This window comes from Diorhabda sublineata, chromosome 10 (genome assembly GCF_026230105.1).
Source record: "Diorhabda sublineata isolate icDioSubl1.1 chromosome 10, icDioSubl1.1, whole genome shotgun sequence".
Lineage (NCBI taxonomy): Eukaryota > Metazoa > Arthropoda > Insecta > Coleoptera > Chrysomelidae > Diorhabda > Diorhabda sublineata.
In genome coordinates this window covers 7255593-7280898 of record NC_079483.1, presented here as the reverse complement: position 1 = coordinate 7280898, position 25306 = coordinate 7255593, and the positions used below count along the sequence as shown (strand labels likewise).

General features: G+C 28.2%; 1 protein-coding gene across 1 annotated transcript; it reads right to left on the bottom strand.

The window, feature by feature from the left end:
• Positions 1–261: 261 nt before the first annotated feature.
• Positions 262–25306, bottom strand: LOC130449837 (uncharacterized). The gene is made up of 2 exons (XM_056787875.1): positions 24916–25306; positions 262–491 (listed from the first exon to the last, which is right to left on the bottom strand). Exons 1-2 carry the CDS (start codon positions 25304–25306, stop codon positions 262–264), a joined length of 621 nt encoding a protein of 206 aa, XP_056643853.1.

Sequence of the window (25306 nt, the reverse complement as noted above, 5' to 3'; positions counted from 1 at the left end):
GGATCTATACCGATAAGTAAACCGTGTAATGATTCAGGTGGTGTTTTAATTTCGGTTAGTTGTACTTGTACTCCTAATGAGCAACACATCCCAACTGGCTCATTTTTAAATTTAAGTGCATGACAATGCGGTCATTCCTTGTCCAAAGAACCAATAACCACTTTGGAATGAGCGTAATATTCAACATCAGGCTCATATTGGAATGCTAGTCGAAGAAATGAATCTGATATAAATGCTCGAAGAACTTGTTGGTCAATGCCTCTACGTCTGTTTACTATGAATCTGCGCGTTTCTCTTCGTTCTAATTGTCTGATTTCGTTCATCTCGCGCCTCTTGCGATAGTGATTCACGTAACTGCGCCATGCTGGCACGCACATATGTATTATTTTGTTGGATTTGTTCGCCAGACCTTCGTGCTCGTATATCTGTTGAATTGGTTGTTCTACGACTCAAATTGGCCCCTTTACGTCTTTTTGGCATTGCTGACTGTACTGAAATTTATTAAAATTTATTTTCTATTTTTGAGTTGGATTTTCTTTAAAGCGTGTTTTTTTAAACTATTATTTATTTCTGGAGTACATGTCTAGAAAACTTATAGAAGAATACCAAAAGTGGGGTCTACAGGTTAGCACGGAGAAGACACAATACATATGTATAGGATCAGAAGATTCACCTGGGAATTTAGATCTAGAGGGAAAAATAATTAAAAACTGTAAGGAATGCATATACCTAGGTGTAAAACTAACAACAACAGGACGAAACGAGGAAACAATTAGGGACAGAATAACCAAAGGAAGAAAAGTAATAAGAGCCCTGAACTCAGTGCTGTGGCAAAAGAATATTAGACCAGAAACAAAAAAGAGAATATACAACGCCATTTTACAACCAATAATTACATATAGCTCCGAGGTTTGGCAACTTACAGAAAAGCAAAAAAATAACTTAAATGCAGTGGAAATGGATTTCTGGAGGAGAGCAGCAAGAATATCTAGAACGGAACATATAAGAAACGAGGAAATAAGAAGACAATTGAAAGTAGAAAGAACTTTAGTAGAAGATATAGAAAAGAAACAGTTGATTTGGTACGGACACGTTAAGAGAATGGGAAGAGAACGACTACCAAGAATAATATTAGAATGGACCCCCAAAGAAAAAAGAAAGAGGGGAAGACCACCTAGAACATGGCTACAAGGAATCACTAGAGCAATGTCCGAAAGGAACCTAGCAGTCGACGACTGGCAAGATAGACAGGCCTGGAGATTAGGAACCCAAAGGCGTATAACGCTATAAAAGGGGATATATATATATATATATATATATATATATATATATATATATATATATATATTTATTTCTGGTAATAAATTATATTGTATTCATTTGTTTATTATTTGACTTACCTTTCACAATAATGAAAAAGGTATATTTATTAAACTCGTACACGATTATTAAAACTATTTTCAAAAAGCGTTAAGTACAATATATACAGGTACGGTAATGGCCGTTGTTGGCCGGAGATCACAAAACGTGTTTATTTATATGAATATGAAAAAATAATTATTGCACTGGAAATTAATAATAAATTCACGATAAGAGTAAAATTAACGTAATAGATGCACAGAAAAATTAAAATAATACGTACAAGTCACTGCTACGATCGATACACAACGAAAACTGTATATTGAGTAAGACAGGAGACCGGCTTCCTTCTCATCTCTACTCCGTGATGTTTGCTGGATGAGAGGTGACCCAAGTAGACATCTAGCGGGGACAACTGATCGATTGATCGTTGATCGGTTATCAACCGTGAAGGCGGAAGATCAAATTGAATTGAGAAAAAAAAAAAAAGAAATTAAAAATGAAAATCGCGATGGTAAAATAGAGGTAGCTTGTAAAGGGTTGACAATTCAGGGTTATATGCATTTACTAATGCTGTATCATAAAAAAATTTAAAAAAAATTATCTAAAATGGAAAAAAAAATTAGGGGTGGATTACCCTTAACACTTAGGGGGATGAAAAATAGATGTCCGATTCTCACACCTACCCAATATACACACAAAATTTCATGAGAATCGGGAAAGCCGCGACACGAGAATTTTATATATTAGAAATAATCTTCATTTGTAATCCTGAAAGGTGTTTATGGATAGAGAGAATCTGATACAGAGAATATTCAACATTATCTAAAATTTCTTGTGGAAAATATTTGTCACTCGTGGTAATACCAAAAAGTATTGATGGATAGAGAAACTCTGATACAAAGAATATTCAACATTATCTAAAATTTCTTGTGGAAAATATTTGTCACTCGTGGTAATATCAAAAAAAGTTGATGGATAGAGAAAATCTGATACAAAGAATATTCAACATTATCTAAAATTTCTTGTGGAAAATATTTGTCACTCGTGGTAATACCAAAAAGTCTTGATGGATAGAGAAAATCTGATACAAAGAATATTCAACATTATTTAAAATTTCTTGTGGAAAATATTTGTCACTCGTGGTAATATAAAAAAGTATTGATGGATAGAGAAAATCTGATACAAAGAATATTCAACATTATCTAAAATTTCTTGTGGAAAATATTTGTCACTCGTGGTAATACCAAAAAGTATTGATGGATAGAGAAAATCTGATACAAAGAATATTCAACATTATTTAAAATTTCTTGTGGAAAATATTTGTCACTCGTGGTAATATAAAAAAGTATTGATGGATAGAGAAAATCTGATACAAAGAATATTCAACATTATCTAAAATTTCTTGTGGAAAATATTTGTCACTCGTGGTAATACCAAAAAGTATTGATGGATAGAGAAAATCGGATACAAAGAATATTCAACATTATCTAAAATTTCTTGTGGAAAATATTTGTCACTCGTGGTAATATAAAAAAGTATTGATGGATAGAGAAAATCTGATACAAAGAATATTCAATATTATCTAAAATTTCTTGTGGAAATTATTTGTCACTCGTGGTAATATAAAAAAGTATTGATGGATAGAGAAAATCTGATACAAAGAATATTCAACATTATCTAAAATTTCTTGTGGAAAATATTTGTCACTCGTGGTAATACCAAAAAGTATTGATGGATAGAGAAAATCTGATACAAAGAATATTCAACATTATTTAAAATTTCTTGTGGAAAATATTTGTCACTCGTGGTAATATAAAAAAGTATTGATGGATAGAGAAAATCTGATACAAAGAATATTCAACATTATCTAAAATTTCTTGTGGAAAATATTTGTCACTCGTGGTAATATAAAAAAGTATTGATGGATAGAGAAAATCTGATACAAAGAATATTCAATATTATCTAAAATTTCTTGTGGAAATTATTTGTCACTCGTGGTAATATAAAAAAGTATTGATGGATAGAGAAAATCTGATACAAAGAATATTCAACATTATCTAAAATTTCTTGTGGAAAATATTTGTCACTCGTGGTAATACCAAAAAGTATTGATGGATAGAGAAAATCTGATACAAAGAATATTCAACATTATCTAAAATTTCTTGTGGAAAATATTTGTCACTCGTGGTAATATCAAAAAGTATTGATGGATAGAGAAAATCTGATACAAAGAATATTCAACATTATCTAAAATTTCTTGTGGAAAATATTTGTCACTCGTGGTAATACCAAAAAGTATTGATGGATAGAGAAAATCTGATACAAAGAATATTCAACATTATCTAAAATTTCTTGTGGAAAATATTTGTCACTCGTGGTAATACCAAAAAGTATTGATGGATAGAGAAAATCTGATACAAAGAATATTCAACATCTAAAATTTCTTGTGGAAAATATTTGTCACTCGTGGTAATATCAAAAAGTATTGATGGATAGAGAAAATCTGATACAAAGAATATTCAACATTATCTAAAATTTCTTGTGGAAAATATTTGTCACTCGTGGTAATACCAAAAAGTATTGATGGATAGAGAAAATTTGATACAAAGAATATTCAACATTATCTAAAATTTCTTGTGGAAAATATTTGTCACTCGTGGTAATATCAAAAAGTATTGATGGATAGAGAAAATCTGATACAAAGAATATTCAACATTATCTAAAATTTCTTGTGGAAAATATTTGTCACTCGTGGTAATACCAAGAAGTATTGATGGATAGAGAAAATCTGATACAAAGAATATTCAACATTATCTAAAATTTCTTGTGGAAAATATTTGTCACTCGTGGTAATACCAAAAAGTATTGATGGATAGAGAAAATCTGATACAAAGAATATTCAACATTATCTAAAATTTCTTGTGGAAAATATTTGTCACTCGTGGTAATACCAAAAAGTATTGATGGATAGAGAAAATCTGATACAAAGAATATTCAACATTATCTAAAATTTCTTGTGGAAAATATTTGTCACTCGTGGTAATACCAAAAAGTATTGATGGATAGAGAAAATCTGATACAAAGAATATTCAACATTATCTAAAATTTCTTGTGGAAAATATTTGTCACTCGTGGTAATATCAAAAAGTATTGATGGATAGAGAAAATCTGATACAAAGAATATTCAACATTATCTAAAATTTCTTGTGGAAAATATTTGTCACTCGTGGTAATATCAAAAAGTATTGATGGATAGAGAAAATCTGATACAAAGAATATTCAACATTATCTAAAATTTCTTGTGGAAAATATTTGTCACTCGTGGTAATACCAAAAAGTATTGATGGATAGAGAAAATCTGATACAAAGAATATTCAACATTATCTAAAATTTCTTGTGGAAAATATTTGTCGCTCGTGGTAATACCAAAAAATATTGATGGATAGAGAAAATCTGATACAAAGAATATTCAACATTATCTAAAATTTCTTGTGGAAAATATTTGTCACTCGTGGTAATATCAAAAAGTATTCATGGATAGAGAAAATCTGATACGAATATTCAACATTATCTAAAATTTCTTGTGGAAAATATTTGTCACTCGTGGTAATACCAAAAAGTATTCATGGATAGAGAAAATCTGATACAAAGAATATTCAACATTATCTAAAATTTCTTGTGGAAAATATTTGTCACTCGTGGTAATATCAAAAAGTATTGATGGATAGAGAAAATCTGATACGAATATTCAACATTATCTAAAATTTCTTGTGGAAAATATTTGTCACTCGTGGTAATACCAAAAAGTATTCATGGATAGAGAAAATCTGATACAAAGAATATTTAACATTATCTAAAATTTCTTGTGGAAAATATTTGTCACTCGTGGTAATACCAAAAAATATTGATGGATAGAGAAAATCTGATACAAAGAATATTCAACATTATCTAAAATTTCTTGTGGAAAATATTTGTCACTCGTGGTAATATCAAAAAGTATTCATGGATAGAGAAAATCTGATACGAATATTCAACATTATCTAAAATTTCTTGTGGAAAATATTTGTCACTCGTGGTAATACCAAAAAGTATTCATGGATAGAGAAAATCTGATACAAAGAATATTCAACATTATCTAAAATTTCTTGTGGAAAATATTTGTCACTCGTGGTAATATCAAAAAGTATTGATGGATAGAGAAAATCTGATACGAATATTCAACATTATCTAAAATTTCTTGTGGAAAATATTTGTCACTCGTGGTAATACCAAAAAGTATTCATGGATAGAGAAAATCTGATACAAAGAATATTTAACATTATCTAAAATTTCTTGTGGAAAATATTTGTCACTCGTGGTAATACCAAAAAATATTGATGGATAGAGAAAATCTGATACAAAGAATATTCAACATTATCTAAAATTTCTTGTGGAAAATATTTGTCACTCGTGGTAATATCAAAAAGTATTGATGGATAGAGAAAATCTGATACAAAGAATATTCAACATTATCTAAAATTTCTTGTGGAAAATATTTGTCACTCGTGGTAATATCAAAAAGTATTGATGGATAGAGAAAATCTGATACGAATATTCAACATTATCTAAAATTTCTTGTGGAAAATATTTGTCACTCGTGGTAATATCAAAAAGTATTGATGGATAGAGAAAATCTGATACAAAGAATATTCAACATTATCTAAAATTTCTTGTGGAAAATATTTGTCACTCGTGGTAATACCAAAAAATATTGATGGATAGAGAAAATCTGATACAAAGAATATTCAACATTATCTAAAATTTCTTGTGGAAAATATTTGTCACTCGTGGTAATATCAAAAAGTATTGATGGATAGAGAAAATCTGATACGAATATTCAACATTATCTAAAATTTCTTGTGGAAAATATTTGTCACTCGTGGTAATACCAAAAAGTATTGATGGATAGAGAAAATCTGATACAAAGAATATTCAACATTATCTAAAATTTCTTGTGGAAAATATTTGTCACTCGTGGTAACATCAAAAAGTATTGATGGATAGAGAAAATCTGATACAAATATTCAACATTATCTAAAATTTCTTGTGGAAAATATTTGTCACTCGTGGTAATACCAAAAAGTATTGATGGATAGAGAAAATCTGATACAAAGAATATTCAACATTATCTAAAATTTCTTGTGGAAAATATTTGTCACTCGTGGTAATACCAAAAAGTATTGATGGATAGAGAAAATCTGATACAAAGAATATTCAACATTATCTAAAATTTCTTGTGGAAAATATTTGTCACTCGTGGTAATACCAAAAAGTATTCATGGATAGAGAAAATCTGATACAAAGAATATTCAACATTATCTAAAATTTCTTGTGGAAAATATTTGTCACTCGTGGTAATACCAAAAAGTATTGATGGATAGAGAAAATCTGATACAAAGAATATTCAACATTATCTAAAATTTCTTGTGGAAAATATTTGTCACTTGTGGTAATATCAAAAAGTATTGAAGGATAGAGAAAATCTGATACAAAGAATATTCAATATTATCTAAAATTTCTTGTGGAAAATATTTGTCGCTCGTGGTAATACCAAAAAATATTGATGGATAGAGAAAATCTGATACAAAGAATATTCAACATTATCTAAAATTTCTTGTGGAAAATATTTGTCACTTGTGGTAATATCAAAAAGTATTGATGGATAGAGAAAATCTGATACAAAGAATATTCAATATTATCTAAAATTTCTTGTGGAAAATATTTGTCGCTCGTGGTAATACCAAAAAATATTGATGGATAGAGAAAATCTGATACAAAGAATATTCAACATTATCTAAAATTTCTTGTGGAAAATATTTGTCACTCGTGGTAATACCAAAAAGTATTGATGGATAGAGAAAATCTGATACAAAGAATATTCAACATTATCTAAAATTTCTTGTGGAAAATATTTGTCGCTCGTGGTAATACCAAAAAATATTGATGGATAGAGAAAATCTGATACAAAGAATATTCAACATTATCTAAAATTTCTTGTGGAAAATATTTGTCACTTGTGGTAATATCAAAAAGTATTGATGGATAGAGAAAATCTGATACAAAGAATATTCAATATTATCTAAAATTTCTTGTGGAAAATATTTGTCGCTCGTGGTAATACCAAAAAATATTGATGGATAGAGAAAATCTGATACAAAGAATATTCAACATTATCTAAAATTTCTTGTGGAAAATATTTGTCACTCGTGGTAATACCAAAAAGTATTGATGGATAGAGAAAATCTGATACAAAGAATATTCAACATTATCTAAAATTTCTTGTGGAAAATATTTGTCGCTCGTGGTAATACCAAAAAATATTGATGGATAGAGAAAATCTGATACAAAGAATATTCAACATTATCTAAAATTTCTTGTGGAAAATATTTGTCACTTGTGGTAATATCAAAAAGTATTGATGGATAGAGAAAATCTGATACAAAGAATATTCAATATTATCTAAAATTTCTTGTGGAAAATATTTGTCGCTCGTGGTAATACCAAAAAATATTGATGGATAGAGAAAATCTGATACAAAGAATATTCAACATTATCTAAAATTTCTTGTGGAAAATATTTGTCACTCGTGGTAATACCAAAAAGTATTGATGGATAGAGAAAATCTGATACAAAGAATATTCAACATTATCTAAAATTTCTTGTGGAAAATATTTGTCGCTCGTGGTAATACCAAAAAATATTGATGGATAGAGAAAATCTGATACAAAGAATATTCAACATTATCTAAAATTTCTTGTGGAAAATATTTGTCGCTCGTGGTAATACCAAAAAATATTGATGGATAGAGAAAATCGGATACAAAGAATATTCAATATTATCTAAAATTTCTTGTGGAAAATATTTGTCGCTCGTGGTAATACCAAAAAATATTGATGGATAGAGAAAATCTGATACAAAGAATATTCAACATTATCTAAAATTTCTTGTGGAAAATATTTGTCGCTCGTGGTAATACCAAAAAATATTGATGGATAGAGAAAATCTGATACAAAGAATATTCAACATTATCTAAAATTTCTTGTGGAAAATATTTGTCGCTCGTGGTAATACCAAAAAATATTGATGGATAGAGAAAATCGGATACAAAGAATATTCAATATTATCTAAAATTTCTTGTGGAAAATATTTGTCGCTCGTGGTAATACCAAAAAATATTGATGGATAGAGAAAATCTGATACGAATATTCAACATTATCTAAAATTTCTTGTGGAAAATATTTGTCACTCGTGGTAATACCAAAAAGTATTCATGGATAGAGAAAATCTGATACAAAGAATATTTAACATTATCTAAAATTTCTTGTGGAAAATATTTGTCACTCGTGGTAATACCAAAAAATATTGATGGATAGAGAAAATCTGATACAAAGAATATTCAACATTATCTAAAATTTCTTGTGGAAAATATTTGTCACTCGTGGTAGTACCAAAAAGTATTGATGGATAGAGAAAATCTGATACAAAGAATATTCAACATTATCTAAAATTTCTTGTGGAAAATATTTGTCGCTCGTGGTAATATCAAAAAGTATTGATGGATAGAGAAAATCTGATACAAAGAATATTCAACATTATCTAAAATTTCTTGTGGAAAATATTTGTCACTCGTGGTAATACCAAAAAGTATTCATGGATAGAGAAAATCTGATACAAAGAATATTTAACATTATCTAAAATTTCTTGTGGAAAATATTTGTCACTCGTGGTAATACCAAAAAATATTGATGGATAGAGAAAATCTGATACAAAGAATATTCAACATTATCTAAAATTTCTTGTGGAAAATATTTGTCACTCGTGGTAATACCAAAAAATATTGATGGATAGAGAAAATCTGATACGAATATTCAACATTATCTAAAATTTCTTGTGGAAAATATTTGTCACTCGTGGTAATACCAAAAAGTATTGATGGATAGAGAAAATCTGATACAAAGAATATTCAACATTATCTAAAATTTCTTGTGGAAAATATTTGTCGCTCGTGGTAATATCAAAAAGTATTGATGGATAGAGAAAATCTGATACAAAGAATATTCAACATTATCTAAAATTTCTTGTGGAAAATATTTGTCACTCGTGGTAATACCAAAAAGTATTGATGGATAGAGAAAATCTGATACGAATATTCAACATTATCTAAAATTTCTTGTGGAAAATATTTGTCACTCGTGGTAATACCAAAAAGTATTGATGGATAGAGAAAATCTGATACAAAGAATATTCAACATTATCTAAAATTTCTTGTGGAAAATATTTGTCACTCGTGGTAATACCAAAAAGTATTGATGGATAGAGAAAATCTGATACAAAGAATATTCAACATTATCTAAAATTTCTTGTGGAAAATATTTGTCACTCGTGGTAATACCAAAAAGTATTGATGGATAGAGAAAATCTGATACAAAGAATATTCAACATTATCTAAAATTTCTTGTGGAAAATATTTGTCACTCGTGGTAATACCAAAAAGTATTGATGGATAGAGAAAATCTGATACAAAGAATATTCAACATTATCTAAAATTTCTTGTGGAAAATATTTGTCACTCGTGGTAATATCAAAAAGTATTGATGGATAGAGAAAATCTGATACAAAGAATATTCAACATTATCTAAAATTTCTTGTGGAAAATATTTGTCACTCGTGGTAATACCAAAAAGTATTGATGGATAGAGAAAATCTGATACAAAGAATATTCAACATTATATAAAATTTCTTGTGGAAAATATTTGTCACTCGTGGTAATACCAAAAAGTATTGATGGATAGAGAAAATCTGATACAAAGAATATTCAACATTATCTAAAATTTCTTGTGGAAAATATTTGTCGCTCGTGGTAATATCAAAAAGTATTGATGGATAGAGAAAATCTGATACAAAGAATATTCAACATTATCTAAAATTTCTTGTGGAAAATATTTGTCACTCGTGGTAATACCAAAAAGTATTCATGGATAGAGAAAATCTGATACAAAGAATATTCAACATTATCTAAAATTTCTTGTGGAAAATATTTGTCACTCGTGGTAATACCAAAAAGTATTGATGGATAGAGAAAATCTGATACAAAGAATATTCAACATTATCTGAAATTTCTTGTGGAAAATATTTGTCACTTGTGGTAATATCAAAAAGTATTGAAGGATAGAGAAAATCTGATACAAAGAATATTCAATATTATCTAAAATTTCTTGTGGAAAATATTTGTCGCTCGTGGTAATACCAAAAAATATTGATGGATAGAGAAAATCTGATACAAAGAATATTCAACATTATCTAAAATTTCTTGTGGAAAATATTTGTCACTCGTGGTAATACCAAAAAGTATTGATGGATAGAGAAAATCTGATACAAAGAATATTCAACATTATCTAAAATTTCTTGTGGAAAATATTTGTCACTCGTGGTAATACCAAAAAGTATTGATGGATAGAGAAAATCTGATACAAAGAATATTCAACATTATCTAAAATTTCTTGTGGAAAATATTTGTCACTCGTGGTAATACCAAAAAGTATTCATGGATAGAGAAAATCTGATACAAAGAATATTCAACATTATCTAAAATTTCTTGTGGAAAATATTTGTCACTCGTGGTAATACCAAAAAGTATTGATGGATAGAGAAAATCTGATACAAAGAATATTCAACATTATCTAAAATTTCTTGTGGAAAATATTTGTCACTCGTGGTAATACCAAAAAATATTGATGGATAGAGAAAATCTGATACGAATATTCAACATTATCTAAAATTTCTTGTGGAAAATATTTGTCACTCGTGGTAATACCAAAAAGTATTGATGGATAGAGAAAATCTGATACAAAGAATATTCAACATTATCTAAAATTTCTTGTGGAAAATATTTGTCGCTCGTGGTAATATCAAAAAGTATTGATGGATAGAGAAAATCTGATACAAAGAATATTCAACGTTATCTAAAATTTCTTGTGGAAAATATTTGTCACTTGTGGTAATATCAAAAAGTATTGAAGGATAGAGAAAATCTGATACAAAGAATATTCAATATTATCTAAAATTTCTTGTGGAAAATATTTGTCGCTCGTGGTAATACCAAAAAATATTGATGGATAGAGAAAATCTGATACAAAGAATATTCAACATTATCTAAAATTTCTTGTGGAAAATATTTGTCACTTGTGGTAATATCAAAAAGTATTGATGGATAGAGAAAATCTGATACAAAGAATATTCAATATTATCTAAAATTTCTTGTGGAAAATATTTGTCGCTCGTGGTAATACCAAAAAATATTGATGGATAGAGAAAATCTGATACAAAGAATATTCAACATTATCTAAAATTTCTTGTGGAAAATATTTGTCGCTCGTGGTAATACCAAAAAATATTGATGGATAGAGAAAATCTGATACAAAGAATATTCAACATTATCTAAAATTTCTTGTGGAAAATATTTGTCGCTCGTGGTAATACCAAAAAATATTGATGGATAGAGAAAATCGGATACAAAGAATATTCAATATTATCTAAAATTTCTTGTGGAAAATATTTGTTGCTCGTGGTAATACCAAAAAATATTGATGGATAGAGAAAATCTGATACAAAGAATATTCAACATTATCTAAAATTTCTTGTGGAAAATATTTGTCGCTCGTGGTAATACCAAAAAATATTGATGGATAGAGAAAATCTGATACAAAGAATATTCAACATTATCTAAAATTTCTTGTGGAAAATATTTGTCGCTCGTGGTAATACCAAAAAATATTGATGGATAGAGAAAATCGGATACAAAGAATATTCAATATTATCTAAAATTTCTTGTGGAAAATATTTGTCGCTCGTGGTAATACCAAAAAATATTGATGGATAGAGAAAATCTGATACAAAGAATATTCAACATTATCTAAAATTTCTTGTGGAAAATATTTGTCGCTCGTGGTAATATCAAAAAGTATTGATGGATAGAGAAAATCTGATACGAATATTCAACATTATCTAAAATTTCTTGTGGAAAATATTTGTCACTCGTGGTAATACCAAAAAGTATTGATGGATAGAGAAAATCTGATACAAAGAATATTCAACATTATCTAAAATTTCTTGTGGAAAATATTTGTCACTCGTGGTAATATCAAAAAGTCTTGATGGATAGAGAAAATCTGATACGAATATTCAACATTATCTAAAATTTCTTGTGGAAAATATTTGTCACTCGTGGTAATACCAAAAAGTATTGATGGATAGAGAAAATCTGATACAAAGAATATTCAACATTATCTAAAATTTCTTGTGGAAAATATTTGTCGCTCGTGGTAATATCAAAAAGTATTGATGGATAGAGAAAATCTGATACAAAGAATATTCAACATTATCTAAAATTTCTTGTGGAAAATATTTGTCACTCGTGGTAATACCAAAAAGTATTGATGGATAGAGAAAATCTGATACAAAGAATATTCAACATTATCTAAAATTTCTTGTGGAAAATATTTGTCACTCGTGGTAATACCAAAAAGTATTGATGGATAGAGAAAATCTGATACAAAGAATATTCAACATTATCTAAAATTTCTTGTGGAAAATATTTGTCACTCGTGGTAATACCAAAAAGTATTGATGGATAGAGAAAATCTGATACAAAGAATATTCAACATTATCTAAAATTTCTTGTGGAAAATATTTGTCGCTCGTGGTAATACCAAAAAATATTGATGGATAGAGAAAATCGGATACAAAGAATATTCAATATTATCTAAAATTTCTTGTGGAAAATATTTGTCGCTCGTGGTAATACCAAAAAATATTGATGGATAGAGAAAATCTGATACAAAGAATATTCAACATTATCTAAAATTTCTTGTGGAAAATATTTGTCGCTCGTGGTAATACCAAAAAATATTGATGGATAGAGAAAATCTGATATAAAGAATATTCAACATTATCTAAAATTTCTTGTGGAAAATATTTGTCACTCGTGGTAATACCAAAAAGTATTGATGGATAGAGAAAATCTGATACAAAGAATATTCAACATTATCTAAAATTTCTTGTGGAAAATATTTGTCACTCGTGGTAATACCAAAAAGTATTGATGGATAGAGAAAATCTGATACAAAGAATATTCAACATTATCTAAAATTTCTTGTGGAAAATATTTGTCACTCGTGGTAATACCAAAAAGTATTGATGGATAGAGAAAATCTGATACAAAGAATATTCAACATTATCTAAAATTTCTTGTGGAAAATATTTGTCACTCGTGGTAATACCAAAAAGTATTGATGGATAGAGAAAATCTGATACGAATATTCAACATTATCTAAAATTTCTTGTGGAAAATATTTGTCACTCGTGGTAATACCAAAAAGTATTGATGGATAGAGAAAATCTGATACAAAGAATATTCAACATTATCTAAAATTTCTTGTGGAAAATATTTGTCGCTCGTGGTAATATCAAAAAGTATTGATGGATAGAGAAAATCTGATACAAAGAATATTCAACATTATCTAAAATTTCTTGTGGAAAATATTTGTCACTCGTGGTAATACCAAAAAGTATTGATGGATAGAGAAAATCTGATACAAAGAATATTCAACATTATCTAAAATTTCTTGTGGAAAATATTTGTCGCTCGTGGTAATACCAAAAAATATTGATGGATAGAGAAAATCGGATACAAAGAATATTCAATATTATCTAAAATTTCTTGTGGAAAATATTTGTCGCTCGTGGTAATATCAAAAAGTATTGATGGATAGAGAAAATCTGATACGAATATTCAACATTATCTAAAATTTCTTGTGGAAAATATTTGTCGCTCGTGGTAATATCAAAAAGTATTGATGGATAGAGAAAATCTGATACAAAGAATATTCAACATTATCTAAAATTTCTTGTGGAAAATATTTGTCACTCGTGGTAATATCAAAAAGTATTGATGGATAGAGAAAATCTGATACGAATATTCAACATTATCTAAAATTTCTTCTGGAAAATATTTGTCACTCGTGGTAATATCAAAAAGTATTGATGGATAGAGAAAATCTGATACAAAGAATATTCAACATTATCTAAAATTTCTTGTGGAAAATATTTGTCACTCGTGGTAATACCAAAAAGTATTGATGGATAGAGAAAATCTGATACGAATATTCAACATTATCTAAAATTTCTTGTGGAAAATATTTGTCACTCGTGGTAATACCAAAAAGTATTGATGGATAGAGAAAATCTGATACAAAGAATATTCAACATTATCTAAAATTTCTTGTGGAAAATATTTGTCGCTCGTGGTAATATCAAAAAGTATTGATGGATAGAGAAAATCTGATACAAAGAATATTCAACATTATCTAAAATTTCTTGTGGAAAATATTTGTCACTCGTGGTAATACCAAAAAGTATTGATGGATAGAGAAAATCTGATACAAAGAATATTCAACATTATCTAAAATTTCTTGTGGAAAATATTTGTCGCTCGTGGTAATACCAAAAAATATTGATGGATAGAGAAAATCGGATACAAAGAATATTCAATATTATCTAAAATTTCTTGTGGAAAATATTTGTCGCTCGTGGTAATATCAAAAAGTATTGATGGATAGAGAAAATCTGATACGAATATTCAACATTATCTAAAATTTCTTGTGGAAAATATTTGTCGCTCGTGGTAATATCAAAAAGTATTGATGGATAGAGAAAATCTGATACAAAGAATATTCAACATTATCTAAAATTTCTTGTGGAAAATATTTGTCACTCGTGGTAATATCAAAAAGTATTGATGGATAGAGAAAATCTGATACGAATATTCAACATTATCTAAAATTTCTTGTGGAAAATATTTGTCACTCGTGGTAATATCAAAAAGTATTGATGGATAGAGAAAATCTGATACAAAGAATATTCAACATTATCTAAAATTTCTTGTGGAAAATATTTGTCACTCGTGGTAATATCAAAAAGTATTGATGGATAGAGAAAATCTGATACAAAGAATATTCAACATTATCTAAAATTTCTTGTGGAAAATATTTGTCACTCGTGGTAATATCAAAAAGTATTGATGGATAGAGAAAATCTGATACAAAGAATATTCAACATTATCTAAAATTTCTTGTGGAAAATATTTGTCACTCGTGGTAATATCAAAAAGTATTGATGGATAGAGAAAATCTGATACAAAGAATATTCAACATTATCTAAAATTTCTTGTGGAAAATATTTGTCACTCGTGGTAATACCAAAAAGTATTGATGGATAGAGAAAATCTGATACGAATATTCAACATTATCTAAAATTTCTTGTGGAAAATATTTGTCGCTCGTGGTAATACCAAAAAATATTGATGGATAGAGAAAATCGGATACAAAGAATATTCAACATTATCTAAAATTTCTTGTGGAAAATATTTGTCACTCGTGGTAATACCAAAAAATATTGATGGATAGAGAAAATCTGATACAAAGAATATTCAACATTATCTAAAATTTCTTGTGGAAAATATTTGTCGCTCGTGGTAATATCAAAAAGTATTGATGGATAGAGAAAATCTGATACAAAGAATATTCAACATTATCTAAAATTTCTTGTGGAAAATATTTGTCGCTCGTGGTAATATCAAAAAGTATTGATGGATAGAGAAAATCTGATACAAAGAATATTCAACATTATCTAAAATTTCTTGTGGAAAATATTTGTCACTCGTGGTAATATCAAAAAGTATTGATGGATAGAGAAAATCTGATACAAAGAATATTCAACATTATCTAAAATTTCTTGTGGAAAATATTTGTCACTCGTGGTAATATCAAAAAGTATTGATGGATAGAGAAAATCTGATACAAAGAATATTCAACATTATCTAAAATTTCTTGTGGAAAATATTTGTCACTCGTGGTAATATCAAAAAGTATTGATGGATAGAGAAAATCTGATACAAAGAATATTCAACATTATCTAAAATTTCTTGTGGAAAATATTTGTCACTCGTGGTAATACCAAAAAGTATTGATGGATAGAGAAAATCTGATACAAAGAATATTCAACATTATCTAAAATTTCTTGTGGAAAATATTTGTCGCTCGTGGTAATACCAAAAAATATTGATGGATAGAGAAAATCGGATACAAAGAATATTCAACATTATCTAAAATTTCTTGTGGAAAATATTTGTCACTCGTGGTAATACCAAAAAGTATTGATGGATAGAGAAAATCTGATACAAAGAATATTCAACATTATCTAAAATTTCTTGTGGAAAATATTTGTCACTCGTGGTAATACCAAAAAGTATTGATGGATAGAGAAAATCGGATACAAAGAATATTCAACATTATCTAAAATTTCTTGTGGAAAATATTTGTCACTCGTGGTAATACCAAAAAGTATTGATGGATAGAGAAAATCTGATACAAAGAATATTCAACATTATCTAAAATTTCTTGTGGAAAATATTTGTCACTCGTGGTAATACCAAAAAGTATTGATGGATAGAGAAAATCTGATACAAAGAATATTCAACATTATCTAAAATTTCTTGTGGAAAATATTTGTCGCTCGTGGTAATACCAAAAAATATTGATGGATAGAGAAAATCGGATACAAAGAATATTCAATATTATCTAAAATTTCTTGTGGAAAATATTTGTCGCTCGTGGTAATACCAAAAAATATTGATGGATAGAGAAAATCGGATACAAAGAATATTCAATATTATCTAAAATTTCTTGTGGAAAATATTTGTCGCTCGTGGTAATACCAAAAAATATTGATGGATAGAGAAAATCGGATACAAAGAATATTCAATATTATCTAAAATTTCTTGTGGAAAATATTTGTCGCTCGTGGTAATACCAAAAAATATTGATGGATAGAGAAAATCTGATACGAATATTCAACATTATCTAAAATTTCTTGTGGAAAATATTTGTCACTCGTGGTAATACCAAAAAGTATTGATGGATAGAGAAAATCTGATACAAAGAATATTCAACATTATCTAAAATTTCTTGTGGAAAATATTTGTCACTCGTGGTAATACCAAAAAATATTGATGGATAGAGAAAATCGGATACAAAGAATATTCAATATTATCTAAAATTTCTTGTGGAAAATATTTGTCGCTCGTGGTAATACCAAAAAATATTGATGGATAGAGAAAATCGGATACAAAGAATATTCAATATTATCTAAAATTTCTTGTGGAAAATATTTGTCGCTCGTGGTAATACCAAAAAATATTGATGGATAGAGAAAATCGGATACAAAGAATATTCAATATTATCTAAAATTTCTTGTGGAAAATATTTGTCGCTCGTGGTAATACCAAAAAATATTGATGGATAGAGAAAATCGGATACAAAGAATATTCAATATTATCTAAAATTTCTTGTGGAAAATATTTGTCGCTCGTGGTAATACCAAAAAATATTGATGGATAGAGAAAATCGGATACAAAGAATATTCAATATTATCTAAAATTTCTTGTGGAAAATATTTGTCGCTCGTGGTAATACCAAAAAATATTGATGGATAGAGAAAATCTGATACGAATATTCAACATTATCTAAAATTTCTTGTGGAAAATATTTGTCACTCGTGGTAATACCAAAAAGTATTGATGGATAGAGAAAATCTGATACAAAGAATATTCAACATTATCTAAAATTTCTTGTGGAAAATATTTGTCACTCGTGGTAATATCAAAAAGTATTGATGGATAGAGAAAATCTGATACAAAGAATATTCAACATTATCTAAAATTTCTTGTGGAAAATATTTGTCACTCGTGGTAATATCAAAAAGTATTGATGGATAGAGAAAATCTGATACGAATATTCAACATTATCTAAAATTTCTTGTGGAAAATATTTGTCACTCGTGGTAATATCAAAAAGTATTGATGGATAGAGAAAATCTGATACAAAGAATATTCAACATTATCTAAAATTTCTTGTGGAAAATATTTGTCACTCGTGGTAATATCAAAAAGTATTGATGGATAGAGAAAATCTGATACGAATATTCAACATTATCTAAAATTTCTTGTGGAAAATATTTGTCACTCGTGGTAATATCAAAAAGTATTGATGGATAGAGAAAATCTGATACAAAGAATATTCAACATTATCTAAAATTTCTTGTGGAAAATATTTGTCACTCGTGGTAATACCAAAAAGTATTGATGGATAGAGAAAATCTGATACAAAGAATATTCAACATTATCTAAAATTTCTGGTGGAAAATATTTGTCACTCGTGGTAATATCAAAAAGTATTGATGGATAGAGAAAATCTGATACGAATATTCAACATTATCTAAAATTTCTTGTGGAAAATATTTGTCGCTCGTGGTAATATCAAAAAGTATTGATGGATAGAGAAAATCTGATACAAAGAATATTCAACATTATCTAAAATTTCTTGTGGAAAATATTTGTCGCTCGTGGTAATATCAAAAAGTATTGATGGATAGAGAAAATCTGATACAAAGAATATTCAACATTATCTAAAATTTCTTGTGGAAAATATTTGTCGCTCGTGGTAATATCAAAAAGTATTGATGGATAGAGAAAATCTGATACAAAGAATATTCAACATTATCTAAAATTTCTTGTGGAAAATATTTGTCGCTCGTGGTAATATCAAAAAGTATTGATGGATAGAGAAAATCTGATACAAAGAATATTCAACATTATCTAAAATTTCTTGTGGAAAATATTTGTCACTCGTGGTAATACCAAAAAGTATTGATGGATAGAGAAAATCTGATACGAATATTCAACATTATCTAAAATTTCTTGTGGAAAATATTTGTCACTCGTGGTAATACCAAAAAGTATTGATGGATAGAGAAAATCTGATACAAAGAATATTCAACATTATCTAAAATTTCTTGTGGAAAATATTTGTCACTCGTGGTAATACCAAAAAGTATTGATGGATAGAGAAAATCTGATACAAAGAATATTCAACATTATCTAAAATTTCTTGTGGAAAATATTTGTCACTCGTGGTAATATCAAAAAGTATTGATGGATAGAGAAAATCTGATACGAATATTCAACATTATCTAAAATTTCTTGTGGAAAATATTTGTCACTCGTGGTAATATCAAAAAGTATTGATGGATAGAGAAAATCTGATACGAATATTCAACATTATCTAAAATTTCTTGTGGAAAATATTTGTCACTCGTGGTAATACCAAAAAGTATTGATGGATAGAGAAAATCTGATACAAAGAATATTCAACATTATCTAAAATTTCTTGTGGAAAATATTTGTCACTCGTGGTAATATCAAAAAGTATTGATGGATAGAGAAAATCTGATACGAATATTCAACATTATCTAAAATTTCTTGTGGAAAATATTTGTCACTCGTGGTAATACCAAAAAGTATTGATGGATAGAGAAAATCTGATACAAAGAATATTCAACATTATCTAAAATTTCTTGTGGAAAATATTTGTCACTCGTGGTAATACCAAAAAGTATTGATGGATAGAGAAAATCTGATACAAAGAATATTCAACATTATCTAAAATTTCTTGTGGAAAATATTTGTCGCTCGTGGTAATATCAAAAAGTATTGATGGATAGAGAAAATCTGATACAAAGAATATTCAACATTATCTAAAATTTCTTGTGGAAAATATTTGTCACTCGTGGTAATATCAAAAAGTATTGATGGATAGAGAAAATCTGATACGAATATTCAACATTATCTAAAATTTCTTGTGGAAAATATTTGTCGCTCGTGGTAATATCAAAAAGTATTGATGGATAGAGAAAATCTGATACAAAGAATATTCAACATTATCTAAAATTTCTTGTGGAAAATATTTGTCGCTCGTGGTAATATCAAAAAGTATTGATGGATAGAGAAAATCTGATACAAAGAATATTCAACATTATCTAAAATTTCTTGTGGAAAATATTTGTCACTCGTGGTAATATCAAAAAGTATTGATGGATAGAGAAAATCTGATACAAAGAATATTCAACATTATCTAAAATTTCTTGTGGAAAATATTTGTCACTCGTGGTAATACCAAAAAGTATTGATGGATAGAGAAAATCTGATACAAAGAATATTCAACATTATCTAAAATTTCTTGTGGAAAATATTTGTCACTCGTGGTAATACCAAAAAGTATTGATGGATAGAGAAAATCTGATACGAATATTCAACATTATCTAAAATTTCTTGTGGAAAATATTTGTCGCTCGTGGTAATATCAAAAAGTATTGATGGATAGAGAAAATCTGATACAAAGAATATTCAACATTATCTAAAATTTCTTGTGGAAAATATTTGTCACTCGTGGTAATATCAAAAAGTATTGATGGATAGAGAAAATCTGATACGAATATTCAACATTATCTAAAATTTCTTGTGGAAAATATTTGTCACTCGTGGTAATATCAAAAAGTATTGATGGATAGAGAAAATCTGATACAAAGAATATTCAACATTATCTAAAATTTCTTGTGGAAAATATTTGTCACTCGTGGTAATACCAAAAAGTATTGATGGATAGAGAAAATCTGATACAAAGAATATTCAACATTATCTAAAATTTCTGGTGGAAAATATTTGTCACTCGTGGTAATATCAAAAAGTATTGATGGATAGAGAAAATCTGATACGAATATTCAACATTATCTAAAATTTCTTGTGGAAAATATTTGTCACTCGTGGTAATACCAAAAAGTATTGATGGATAGAGAAAATCTGATACAAAGAATATTCAACATTATCTAAAATTTCTTGTGGAAAATATTTGTCACTCGTGGTAATATCAAAAAGTATTGATGGATAGAGAAAATCTGATACGAATATTCAACATTATCTAAAATTTCTTGTGGAAAATATTTGTCACTCGTGGTAATACCAAAAAGTATTGATGGATAGAGAAAATCTGATACAAAGAATATTCAACATTATCTAAAATTTCTTGTGGAAAATATTTGTCACTCGTGGTAATACCAAAAAGTATTGATGGATAGAGAAAATCTGATACAAAGAATATTCAACATTATCTAAAATTTCTTGTGGAAAATATTTGTCGCTCGTGGTAATATCAAAAAGTATTGATGGATAGAGAAAATCTGATACAAAGAATATTCAACATTATCTAAAATTTCTTGTGGAAAATATTTGTCACTCGTGGTAATATCAAAAAGTATTGATGGATAGAGAAAATCTGATACGAATATTCAACATTATCTAAAATTTCTTGTGGAAAATATTTGTCACTCGTGGTAATACCAAAAAGTATTGATGGATAGAGAAAATCTGATACAAAGAATATTCAACATTATCTAAAATTTCTTGTGGAAAATATTTGTCACTCGTGGTAATACCAAAAAGTATTGATGGATAGAGAAAATCTGATACAAAGAATATTCAACATTATCTAAAATTTCTTGTGGAAAATATTTGTCGCTCGTGGTAATATCAAAAAGTATTGATGGATAGAGAAAATCTGATACAAAGAATATTCAACATTATCTAAAATTTCTTGTGGAAAATATTTGTCACTCGTGGTAATATCAAAAAGTATTGATGGATAGAGAAAATCTGATACGAATATTCAACATTATCTAAAATTTCTTGTGGAAAATATTTGTCGCTCGTGGTAATATCAAAAAGTATTGATGGATAGAGAAAATCTGATACAAAGAATATTCAACATTATCTAAAATTTCTTGTGGAAAATATTTGTCGCTCGTGGTAATATCAAAAAGTATTGATGGATAGAGAAAATCTGATACAAAGAATATTCAACATTATCTAAAATTTCTTGTGGAAAATATTTGTCACTCGTGGTAATATCAAAAAGTATTGATGGATAGAGAAAATCTGATACGAATATTCAACATTATCTAAAATTTCTTGTGGAAAATATTTGTCGCTCGTGGTAATATCAAAAAGTATTGATGGATAGAGAAAATCTGATACAAAGAATATTCAACATTATCTAAAATTTCTTGTGGAAAATATTTGTCGCTCGTGGTAATATCAAAAAGTATTGATGGATAGAGAAAATCTGATACAAAGAATATTCAACATTATCTAAAATTTCTTGTGGAAAATATTTGTCACTCGTGGTAATATCAAAAAGTATTGATGGATAGAGAAAATCTGATACGAATATTCAACATTATCTAAAATTTCTTGTGGAAAATATTTGTCACTCGTGGTAATATCAAAAAGTATTGATGGATAGAGAAAATCTGATACAAAGAATATTCAACATTATCTAAAATTTCTTGTGGAAAATATTTGTCACTCGTGGTAATATCAAAAAGTATTGATGGATAGAGAAAATCTGATACGAATATTCAACATTATTTAAAATTTCTTGTGGAAAATATTTGTCACTCGTGGTAATATCAAAAAGTATTGATGGATAGAGAAAATCTGATACAAAGAATATTCAACATTATCTAAAATTTCTTGTGGAAAATATTTGTCACTCGTGGTAATACCAAAAAGTATTGATGGATAGAGAAAATCTGATACAAAGAATATTCAACATTATCTAAAATTTCTTGTGGAAAATATTTGTCACTCGTGGTAATATCAAAAAGTATTGATGGATAGAGAAAATCTGATACGAATATTCAACATTATCTAAAATTTCTTGTGGAAAATATTTGTCACTCGTGGTAATACCAAAAAGTATTGATGGATAGAGAAAATCTGATACAAAGAATATTCAACATTATCTAAAATTTCTTGTGGAAAATATTTGTCACTCGTGGTAATACCAAAAAGTATTGATGGATAGAGAAAATCTGATACAAAGAATATTCAACATTATCTAAAATTTCTTGTGGAAAATATTTGTCGCTCGTGGTAATATCAAAAAGTATTGATGGATAGAGAAAATCTGATACAAAGAATATTCAATATTATCTAAAATTTCTTGTGGAAAATATTTGTCGCTCGTGGTAATATCAAAAAGTATTGATGGATAGAGAAAATCTGATACAAAGAATATTCAACATTATCTAAAATTTCTTGTGGAAAATATTTGTCACTCGTGGTAATACCAAAAAACGTTGATGGATAGAGAAAATCTGATACAATGAATATTCAACATTATCTAAAATTTCTTGTGGAAAATATTTTCAGCTCCGACGCACGACATGAAACTGGAACATTTTCATACTCCTCAATTTGTCAAAATTTCTTCAATTGGTTGTCAATTTCCGAATTTGAAATGAAGTTGCAATGCGTTAAGTAATTTGCAATAGTTTGTGGAATTTCGCCTGAGATTATCCACCCAAACAACGTTCTTTGTAGGACTGGATTATTGTGACCTAATGATATTTGTCTAATTCGTAATAATTTCCAAAATAAGCTGGCGCCCAATAGCATTTCCGCTTGACTTGATTCGTTAAAGTTTGGATCCGCTAGCGTTACATTTTTTGGTATATCCAGAATATTTTTATCAAATGAAAATGCTGGTAAATTATCTGTAATTTGTGGTATTATTAAACAATTTATTTTAAATTCTATTGAGTTAATATTTGAACGTATGTTTACATCTGACGAATATTTAATTTGACTGCACGAATTATTTAAACCGGAAACAGACATGTTTATTTTTGATTGTTCGATCTTTAACTGGTTTACAAGATTTTGTGTGATGAAGTTAGATTGCGAACCCGAATCAAGCAATACGCGACATATATGAGCATTTCCGTATACATCTAGTACCTTGATTAGTGCTGTAGATAGAAGAACTTGACTCGTATTTACACTTGTATGAACTACTACTACAGTTTGATTTTCAGATTTGTTTTCCCTCGAATTAGTTTGTCGGCTTGTTGTTGGTGCATTTGACTCACCCTGTATATTTTCGAATTGTAATAAACTATGATGACGCTTTTGACAACCTTTACAGTTCGAGTTACTGCGACAATCAGCATTTGTCGTGATTTACATCCAAATACTTTATTTATGTATGTACTTTATTTAAATTATAAGAGAAATTACACGTGGTAGGCCAACCTTTATAATACAATACACAGGTTATGAAAAGTATATCATCGATAAAAAAAATCTTCTTTTTTAACATAATCATAGAATAAAACGAACATAAACAAAAATATATGTATACAGCTTATGTTTCATCACTCCCCCTTAAGATATATATACATATTCTAAAGTACTTATAAAAAAAAGCTTAATTCTAATGAGACCCATATCCCTCACAAATTGTGTATGTTTGATCCGTCCCAATCCTTTCGTAAGCTCATCGACAATCATTTCATTTGAGGGTTTATACTCTAGCTTAACTTTTCCATCATTAATCACTTCACGAATAAAATGAAACCGAATATCAATGTGTTTGGTACGGTTATGAAACATTGGGTTCTCCGCAATTTTTATTGCACTTTGGTTGTCAACAAAAAGCTTAACAGCTTTTGGTGTGTCACACAGCCCTTCACTCATAAGTCGACGTAGATAAACAGCTTCTTTACATGCCTCAGATGCAGCCATGCATTCTGCTTCACATGATGAAAGGGCTATCGTCCTCTGCTTGTGGGTTTCCCATGAAATAGGACCTCCAGCTAGTTTGAATATGAAGCCTGTGTGAGACCGTCTATCATCCTGGTGATCTCCCCAAGTGGCATCAACATAGCCTTCAATGCATATAGAGTTTGTTTTCTTGAATGTTAACAATAAATCAGATGTAGCTTTCAGATAGTGGAATACTCTCTTTATACAATTCCAATGTTCTAATGAATGTCCATTGTTGAATTGGCTTAAATAGCTAACAGTATAAGCTATATCAGGCCTTGAATTGACAGCTAAATACATAAGACATTCTATGGCTTTCTGGTATGGTACATCAATATTATTCTCGGACAT

Bases quoted from the DNA above. Each gene is read 5' to 3' on its own strand.
- LOC130449837 (XM_056787875.1), bottom strand. From the start codon at position 25,306: ATGTCCGAGAATAATATTGATGTACCATACCAGAAAGCCATAGAATGT. The intron at 492-24,915 runs GTAAAGAAGCTG...AATAAATTTCAG, and splicing joins CATGGCTGCATCTGAGGCAT to TACAGTCAGCAATGCCAAAA.